At 32.7% G+C, this 9812-nt stretch overlaps 1 protein-coding gene across 1 annotated transcript; it reads left to right on the forward strand.

Annotated features, from left to right (window-relative positions):
• Positions 1–1808: 1808 nt before the first annotated feature.
• On the forward strand, positions 1809–8780 carry ATATH8 (Protein kinase superfamily protein). Its single transcript, XM_088499469.1, has 16 exons — positions 1809–2409; positions 2835–3010; positions 3178–3343; positions 3531–3583; positions 3978–4121; positions 4258–4362; positions 4455–4580; positions 5286–5486; positions 5894–6000; positions 6089–6251; positions 6397–6462; positions 6841–6934; positions 7087–7199; positions 7581–7651; positions 7809–7959; positions 8078–8780. Exons 1-16 carry the CDS (start codon positions 2052–2054, stop codon positions 8492–8494), a joined length of 2511 nt encoding a protein of 836 aa, XP_088355595.1. The 5' UTR covers positions 1809–2051; the 3' UTR covers positions 8495–8780.
• Positions 8781–9812: the final 1032 nt, after the last annotated feature.

Below are 9812 nucleotides of genomic sequence, written 5' to 3' on the forward strand. Positions count from 1 at the left end.
ATGTTACAAGAAAAAAATGTAATCACAATACGAAAACTTTTCAAAAGAAAAAAATAACCTCACATAAAAAAATGAGAGAAGAAAATGGTGATGTTGAGGTGGTATTGCTATCGGTGTTTATGATGATTGAGAAGATAATGAATTAATGACGATGGTATGATATAATTGCATAATTGAAATAGTAAAAATATAAATTATAATGATAATGATTAAAAAGACGGTGATAATAATAATGGTAGTCATCCTATTGTAAAATCGAATTTTGTAGAGGTTTAAAGTTTCTACAAATTACAAATAAAAGTCCACGACATTAAATTTTTTTACTATTTAACCTTTATTTTTTTCAAAGAGATCGTATTGTCTTGAAAAAATTTGTTAGGAGCTGTAATGTTTTTTTTTTTAAAACAGAAATTGCCTTATCTTTAAAAAAAAATTAGATAGATACCAGGTTGGATGATTTACTCTCAACTTCACACTACAAATCCGTTGGTAGCTCTGGGTTGTTCTTTCAGTAAGATCCAATCAACCTTTTTTCTTTAAAGAAATTTTGCAAATTGTAATACGCATTAACAGGCCCATAGTCAATAATGGGCTTCTAGTAAACCCAAAGCCCATTAAACTTTCAGGATCATATTGTTAATGTAACGACAAAAACCCTGACCAAAAATAAAATAGCAGGTCCAAAAACAAAATTATTTGAACAATGAACCAAACAAAATTATATATGTCCAAAAATAAAAAATTATATGAACAAAAAAAAAAAAACTCATATCTATATTTATACAATTTATATTTATAGGATTAAGAGTTGAAAGTTCCAAGACCAAAAGAAAAAAAATTTTTAAAGTTTAAATTTTACTTTATATTTGCAGTAATTTATTGTCCAACAATAAATTTAAACTAGAACTTAAAAATAGTCTATGATGTACCAAATTAAAAAATACCATAAAAAAATTAAAAAATTTATACATGTGTTATCTATACAATAAACAATTCCCATTTATAGAATACTAATTATTTTTTATAACTAATATGAATGGTCATATATATATATATGTAAAATTAGGTTTTTGTTATAAAATAAATAAATAAAAAATAAAAAATTTAAATAAAAAATTTAAATATTAATATTCACTACAATTAATATTTTAATATAATAAAAATTATATATATATATATATATATATATATATATATATATATAAAGAGAAAATAGTATATTAGCAGTATAAAAAAGAGAAAATTTTTATTAATTGTATATATGACCTCAGATCATGCTTTATTTATATATGTAAGAAATATTTATTTTTTAATATTTATTTAATGTGATTTTTTTGGTAATATAATCATTTTATCATGAAAAGGTTCAATGGTCTTTGACCATCATATTACAACAATTTTCGCATTAAAAACTTTGTTTTTTCACAAATACATTTAAGAGTCTATTTGAAAACTTTAAAAGTAATTTTTTTGAGTTTTTGACTTATGAAAAGTAGTGGTATTAATATTTGGTGCAATTTTCAAAATCAAATTGCAGATTTTTAAAATGCTATTTAAGAACTTACAGAGAAGTTAAAAAAATGACTTCTCTCATAATACTACTATTTTTTTTATTATATTTCTATAAAAATAAATATTTTTAAAACTAAAAACCCAAATACAAAATAACTTATTTATAAATTATTTAATATAATTATTTATTATTTAAATTATTTTTCAAAAATAACTTAATTAAATTATTTACCCAAATTTGTATAAATCTTGGTACTTAAAAAGTGAAAAAGTTGTTGACTAATTTTGAAAGAGTTAGTATTTTAATAACTTTAGTCATTAATCTTTATTGATACACATAATTGAGAAATCAATTGTCTGGAATTTAGCATGAAGATGAAGGTAGCTAAATAGTTGATAGTTGATAGGCCAATGAAGCAAATAGCAATCGGAAATCCAAAGTTGTGAATCATAATTCAAATCATATCGTGTCACTTCATAACCCACACAAAGCATTCACCTACACACACCTGCTTCCCACTTCACCAATCCCTTCTTCCATGGCGGCGGTGATTGCGCCGTCCCTGCAGCCGCCGTCGTCCCCGCCCATCTCCTCCCTCCTCTCCGTCCGTGCAACCGCCTCCTCCGGACTCGTCCCTCACAACAACCACAAGAAGCAGAAGCACCACAAGAAAAAGCCGGGAGCTTTTGGGAATTTCAGCCACTTCGCTAACGTGGTTCGCAAGGACGTGGATTTCCTCAAGAGAGGGATCGATAGCGGAGTTACTTGGGCCTCTGAGACCTTCCGCATTCCCCAGGTTGCCAAGAAAATCGACGACATAGTATGGCTTCGCCACCTCGAGGATCCTCTTGCTCCTCCTTACTCTTCTCCTTCTTGGCCTCAACCTTGGTACCCAGGTACACAAACATGATAAATTTTTGTTCTTTTTCATTTGGGGTGTTCTAATATGTGCCTAATTCGATTTGGAATTCAGCTTTATGAATTGGGTATTGTTTGAAATTGCTTGAAATGTTAGGGGGAAAGCTGCAACTTAGTTAACTCTACTGTTGGCTGTTTTCAATTGGATTCCTTAATTATTGTGGTTATTATTATCAAAAGGTTTAATTTAGCTTGAATTAGTTCTTGCGCTTGAGCTGCACCCGAATTTCCAGTGATATGAGCTCAATCATGGGAATTAAGTTCACTTTTCATTGAGCCCAAGCTTTAGCTGAGCATATTTATTTCATTTCCACTCCTGGTTAGGAGCTATGTTTTTAGAGCTAAATGCGGTTTCATTCTATAAATAACGGATTGATTTTGTATCTTATTTTTTGTCTTCCAGGACTGACTGCAGTGGATTTGCTAATGGCTGATCTCAAGGCCTTGGAGGCATATGCAGGTTACTTATATTATTTGTCTAAGATGTGGTCTAAGCCCCTTCCTGAAGTTTATGACCCTCAGGATGTTGCTCACTACTTCAGTGTCAGGCCCCATGTGGTGGGCCTTCGGGTTCTTGAGGTAGTTCTCTTGACAGTTTGAATAAATAAACATAAATCCACATCATTTGGTTAGGTCTGCTATGCGCTATGTTATATTTAGTGGATTTGTCATTAGATGTTTCCTTCAATGGTTTCTTGGCTCTTTGTTGAAGTGAGTCCATATTAACTTATATTTTATACTGGAAGGTATTTTCCTCCTTTGCCGCTGCTGTGATCAATATTCGAACTTCGGGGATTAGAAAGTTTCTACAACTAAGTTCAGAAGAGGAGTTGGATGATAAAACCTCCGATTATAATTTTGGGATGGTGTTAAAGGAAACAATGCTTAATCTCGGCCCAACCTTTATAAAAGGTGTGGAATTTGATCTGTTCAACATCTTACTATAATTTTTGAGTTGAGTTTCCATCATAATTTCATTATCATGCTTTATTTGATTCCTTTAGTGCGTATTGCATTAAAAAAATGGGCTTCTTCATTTATATCATACATTCGTAAGGTTACCAATATCCTTGTTACATTCATTTGATTGGTGATGCAGTTGGTCAGTCCCTTTCTACAAGACCAGATATCATTGGTGTTGAGATGTCCAAGGTTAGATTAAAAACTGTATCTCTGTTGCTATTTTCTTATTGGTGGACATATCATTCTAGCAATGAATTCCAAAGGAAGGGCTTATTGTTGGTTTATGAGCAGTCATAATCTCTTGTTGGATGAAGATAATACATGGTTATAAGTCAAATTATTCGTGACTTTTAAATATGTTCTTTAGCAGTGATACTAATTTGAGTGTAAAAAGGTATTTTTGTTTTCTATCTTAGACTCATATGGCATCTACCTCTGACTCTCTGTGTTGAACTCTTTTTCTTGGGCCATGTACAAGTACAACATAATTCCATTTCATCGTGTTTGTAATGCTATTTACATTTTGAGATTTTGAGTTTGGATAACTGTCTTGGCAATTTATTCCTATACTTTCTTCTTGCAGGCGTTGTCTGAACTGCATGATCAAATCCCTCCTTTTCCCAGGAATGTTGCTATGAAAATTATTGAGGAAGAATTAGGTTCTCCTGTAGAGTCATACTTCAGTTACATTTCTGAGGAACCTATAGCTGCTGCATCATTTGGTCAGGTACCTTTCGCTATGACAGAATTCAATGCATAATTAGGTATTACTGGTGTGAATTGTGGATGCATGTGGCTGTATTCATTAAGAAGAACTATTGCTGTGATTATGTCATATTCATTTTTTTATTTGTAATTTATAGGTCTACTTTGCTCGTACTACGAATGGCATTAATGTTGCTGTGAAAGTTCAGCGTCCTAATTTGCACCATGTGGTGGTGCGAGATGTCTATATTCTTCGCCTTGGGGTTTGTATTGACTATTGTTGACCTTGGTTCTTCACCATTATTGTTCCATCCAACATTAAATGTTAATCTAATGTGTATATTAACAAGTTCAGTTAGGGCTGCTGCAAAAGATTGCCAAGAGAAAGAGTGACCCTCGCCTATATGCTGATGAGCTTGGGAAAGGTTTTGTTGGTGAATTGGATTACACTTTAGAGGCTGCAAATGCTTCAAAATTTCTGGTAATGAATGACATTCATATTAATTGGATTAAGTTTACATAATGAGGAGATCTATAAACTGGATATTTAGAGCATTAATGAAAACTTTCATTAGTGTTTTGCTCTTTTGGCTGACTTGTTATAATACGTGCTTCAAATTTTCGTGATATGAAGAGTTTAAGTATTATTTAGTAGTTATTTGTTTATATTTTTAAATATTAGAATGTTCAATTGAATTTCATGTATTTTGATTTTGTTTATTAGTTATTAGATTGGACTTTATGTTAGTAGGCTTAGGGTTTTCTTTATTTTGACCTAATAAGAGGGTATAAATACCTTCTAAACTATTGTAGCCGTCATTGAGTGATTAAAGGAGTGCCAAAGCACTTTTTGGTTTCGTGATGAAACCATGGTGTGAACAAGTGAGGTTGAGTAAGTCCTTCTCTTGTTGCATTAGAGAATTGGGTAGAAAGTTGAGTGATTTCCTTCAATTCAATTATCAAATTATGGTGTAGACAAGTTAGGTTGAGTGAGTCCCTTTCATGTTGCATCAAGAAATTGGATAAAAAGTAGAGTAATTCTCTTTGTATTTAATTTCAATCTATCCCTTTTGTTTTCTATTTCAACTTCAATTTATCTTTTTTTATTCAATTTCAATCATTATCTTTTTTTATTCAATATTCTCTTTGTATTCACTTTTTTCGTATCATGTTATTTCTAATTCAGGAAGTTCACTCTCGCTTTACTTTCATGCGCGTGCCAAGGGTGTTTCACCATTTGAGTCGAAAGAGAGTTCTGACCATGGAGTGGATGGTTGGTGAAAGTCCAACAGATTTGCTCTCTTCATCTACTGGGACCTCAGCTAGAAATGTCTCTGAATATGCAGAAAAGCAGAAAGTAGATGCAAAAAGGCGTCTCCTTGATATGGTGCGTAAACACAAATGCAGCATCCATTTCTTTTCTGGAAATTGTGTAAAAAATCATGTATATATTGCATCTGGATAATATAGGACTGTTATCTTATCCTTAGATCCCATTAAATGCTTGAATATAACCAATATTTTTTCCACTAGATTGACAAGAGATGCGTGAGTGACATGGGAACTTTTAGCCTTCTAATACCAATGAATTTCAATTCAAATCTAAATACTGCTTAATCAATATTCAATTAGCTTATTTGGCCCTTTATTACTCAACTGAAATTTTTTTTCAGTTAAGAATTACTGATTCTACTAAAACCTTGCTCTGTTTGGTATCTGAGACTGATTGCTATGCTATTATGCGAGCTTCATATGCCAAGAATATTTACATCCGTTACACATTGCCTAATTCAGGTTAGCAAAGGTGTTGAAGCAACATTGGTGCAACTACTTGAAACAGGCTTATTACATGCTGATCCACATCCTGGTAACTTGCGTTACACTTCCTCAGGACAACTAGGGTATATTTATTCCTTCCTCATCCAATCTGATTGAATTATGGTTTTCCTTCACTAAAATAATTTAGGTTTTCCCTGTTGTGTGTGTTAGGTTTCTGGATTTTGGTTTGCTTTGTCAAATGGAAAAAAGGCATCAGTTTGCAATGCTGGCTTCAATAGTTCATATAGTAAACGGTGACTGGGCATCCCTTGTCCGATCGCTGATGGATATGGATGTTGTGAGGCCAGGAACAAATATCCGAGTTGTTACTTTGGTATAATACTTTAATTGCAAGATTTAATCATGTGACAACAATGAGAATATGTTTCTCATATCAAACAGTTCTTCCTTGTATATAGACTGCATCCCATTGAAAGTTCTGTTCACATGACTAACTCGCTAAATCTCTATATTTTCAGGAATTGGAGCAGGCCTTGGGAGAAGTAGAGTTTAAAGAAGGAATTCCTGATGTGAAGTTCAGCAGGGTGAGGTTCATTCTTTAACAAGCATCAAATAGTAATTGAATTTATGCTGAAGAGGCACTTGCATAGTGGGGACTGTTTTTGTTAGAACTACCTTTGGTCCTTCACATAGTGCTTGAAATATGTGCAGTGCTGCCAGCAGGTTATAATAGGTTAATAAGGCGGGTCCATGTGAAAATTGAATTGTTTTATGATATATGGTTATTCATTAACCACACTTTGAGTATTGATCAGTTGGTCTTATACAGTTATACATAAGAAAAGTAATAATTACCATGTAATGGTCATGTGTAAATAGTATCCCTTCTAAAGTTATCATTATCTTTGCTCTTGTAAGCTATTTATCTTCAGTTACTGAAATTTTCAATAAATTTCCTCAAGGTTCTTGGAAAGATTTGGTCTGTGGCACTCAAGTATCATTTCCGTATGCCACCATATTATACACTTGTGTTACGATCCCTAGCTTCATTTGAAGGTAAATTATCCATATTACATGTAAACTACTTTTGGATGCTTATCTATTGTCATATTTATTAGTTTTATTCATCACGCATGATTTTACATGTGCTGATTTTCAGATACACATTTCATCGTATTCAACTCAGATTTTCTTCAAAAAATTTTCAGGTTTGGCTATCGCTGCTGATAAAAACTTCAAGACTTTTGAGGCTGCATACCCATATGTCGTCCGGAAACTTCTCACGGAAAACTCACCTGAAACAAGGAATATACTTCATTCGGTATGATAAGTCCTTGAACAATAGAGCTGTGTGCCAGTTTTCCTCATAAACTTCATCATGTTATCATGTGTTTAGTTGTTTGCTTTATCGTCTCGAGAATAGATCCTGAGCCCTTTTCCCCTAGAACAAACGAGAAGAAAAATGAATAGACCTTTATATTAGGATCTGGTTAATGTTTACCCGTAAACAACCCCCCCCCCCCCCCCCCCCAACACAAAAAAAATGCGCACGCTTTTGACACGTCTTATCGAACCAATTGTAGCTGTTTTAAATTCACTGATGGAGTTTTTGTTGTAACCATGACCAATATATGTAGTCTCTTCTCAATATATCTTAAACTACCTTTAAAAGGGCTTTATTTTTGTCATGTTCATATTACAGGTGCTTCTAAACAGAAAGAAGGAGTTCCAGTGGCAAAGGCTTTCCCTATTCTTGAGAGTAGGGGCAACTAGGTAAGTCAAAATAGCAGTCGTCTGAGGCGATTCTGTAGTTCCTGTGTCCTTCTCCCACTCTCACCTTCAAGCGAATATAACTCGTACTCTCGACCAAGCTCCTTGTTCCCTCCAGTTTTTTAAATCCTAGTATTTAATTCTTCTGATACCATGTCAGGAAAGCCTTGCAACAAGTAGCGTCAAACGGCGAGATATCCCTTGATAATTCACTGAATAAGGGCACTGATACATTTGATGTTGCATACTTGGTCTTGAGACTTTTGCCATCCAAAGATGGTGTAGTTCTAAGAAGACTCCTCATGACTGCTGTGAGTTCCTCTAAGATTTGTGTGGACACTTCATTCAACATTGAGCATTTTAAGATTTGTGTGGCCCACAATTAAAAAAATATATTCACTAAAATACTTATTTGCACGGAATGAACAGAATGGAGCTTCATTGATCAAAGCAATGGTCTCGAAGGAAGGGAAGTTCTTCCGCGAACAACTTTGCAAGATCATCACAGATGCAATGTGCCAATGGATGATTAAATTATTTGGACAAGGAATTACAGCTGCTCACTTTTCCCCTAGCAACCGAGAACCAGGTCTCTCCCCTAGATCGTCCGTTCCTGCATACGACTATAACTCCCTCTTTAGGGATCGGCGACTAAGGTTGATATTCTCCCATATTCTAAAATCCGCAAGCAGCGATAAAATACTGATGCTGCGGTTCTGCTTGGCTTCTATGGTTATTATGATCAAGGCTTCAACGATGGCTTGCCACCGGGCGATTATGCTCCTTTCCGAAGCTTACTTGGTCCCATTATTCGACACTCCGAAGAGATATGCAGTCAGTACATGATATCTTATTCGAACTTATAGAGAGCATTCTTATCTTTTACTCACTTCTAACAAGAGTAACTGTATTTATAGTGTAGTTGAATGTTTTGGCTTTGGGGCCAATGTGAAGAAATATAGGCATAGGATTACACAGTGTTGTAGTTACATTTCCTTTATATATATATATATGTGGGGAAATATCTTTACACTCTGGGTTTATGTTGCTATTGTCCAGAACTAGATTAACCTACGAGTATGTACAGTATCATGCAAATTGCAAAGTTTAATAAAGTGCTTCTTGAAGACTAGACTTTGACTGCCTGAAGAGATTTGTGTAGCTTAGCATACAAGAACAGAAAAGAGAAAGAAGAGAAATGAAATGTTTACTCATTCAATGAATGATCTCATTGACAATTGTCTTCTCTGATTACATCAATAGGAACTCATCCTTATATAGGCTTGAGACACAATAACAGACTTAATTAATATCCTAACTACCTGCATAACAGACTCAGCAACTTGTATGTCAAGTTACTGCTTTATCCTTTGACTCTGTCATTCTTATTCCTGTTACTACCAATATTCTATTGTATGTGTCAGTCATCAGTATAAATAGTTTACAGGCATCAACTTAAGGTATATATTTTTCTTGGTGTCAAACTTAAGGTTATATATATATATGGGAGATTTCTGGTGTCCAAGATAATGGTGTCTAAAGATGACCAAAGATTGACCCACAAATTAAAAGTTAACATGTGAAATAGTTGAATATAATGAAAATCATTTTAAGAGTATGTTTTTGTGAATTACGTTAAAAATGAAAAAAACTAAGTTATAAGAAAAAAAAAAGAAAAATATAAATACATGGAAGAAAAAAAATAAAATAGAAGCTTTGAAGTTAATAAAAATGGGATTTTTTATTTAAATAAATTAAATAAATATTTTATTTATTGAAATAAATAATTATAAAAATTATTATAAAAATACGTCTTTTAATCTTATCTTGTTTAAAATTTATATTATTAATTTTTTTTATTATTTTCAAAAATGATATTTTTATTATTTACAAATACACATATCTTGTTTACGCGGTAAACGAGATCATTATGAATGTATTTTGTTTACACAGTAAATGAGATACGTGTATTTTTCAATTTTCATATCTATCATTTACAATGTAAACAAAATATATTCATAATTATATCGTTTACAGTGTAAATAAACGAGATAAGATTGAAAGACGTATTTTCGTAATAATTTTTATAATTATTTATTTCAATAAATAAAACATTTATTTAATTTATTTAAATAAAAAAAATCTCATTTTTATTAACTTCACA

This window comes from Arachis ipaensis, chromosome B9, assembly GCF_059453495.1.
Source record: "Arachis ipaensis isolate K30076 ecotype BB chromosome B9, ASM5945349v1, whole genome shotgun sequence".
NCBI lineage: Eukaryota > Viridiplantae > Streptophyta > Magnoliopsida > Fabales > Fabaceae > Arachis > Arachis ipaensis.

What these genes read in the sequence shown, in the direction of transcription:
- ATATH8 (XM_088499469.1), top strand. Translation starts at nt 2,052, where the DNA reads ATGGCGGCGGTGATTGCGCCGTCCCTGCAGCCGCCGTCGTCCCCGCCC. An exon ending in TGGGCCTTCGGGTTCTTGAG is followed by an intron (nt 3,011 to 3,177) that starts GTAGTTCTCTTG and finishes TTATACTGGAAG; the next exon opens with GTATTTTCCTCCTTTGCCGC. An exon ending in CGGCCCAACCTTTATAAAAG is followed by an intron (nt 3,344 to 3,530) that starts GTGTGGAATTTG and finishes TTGGTGATGCAG; the next exon opens with TTGGTCAGTCCCTTTCTACA.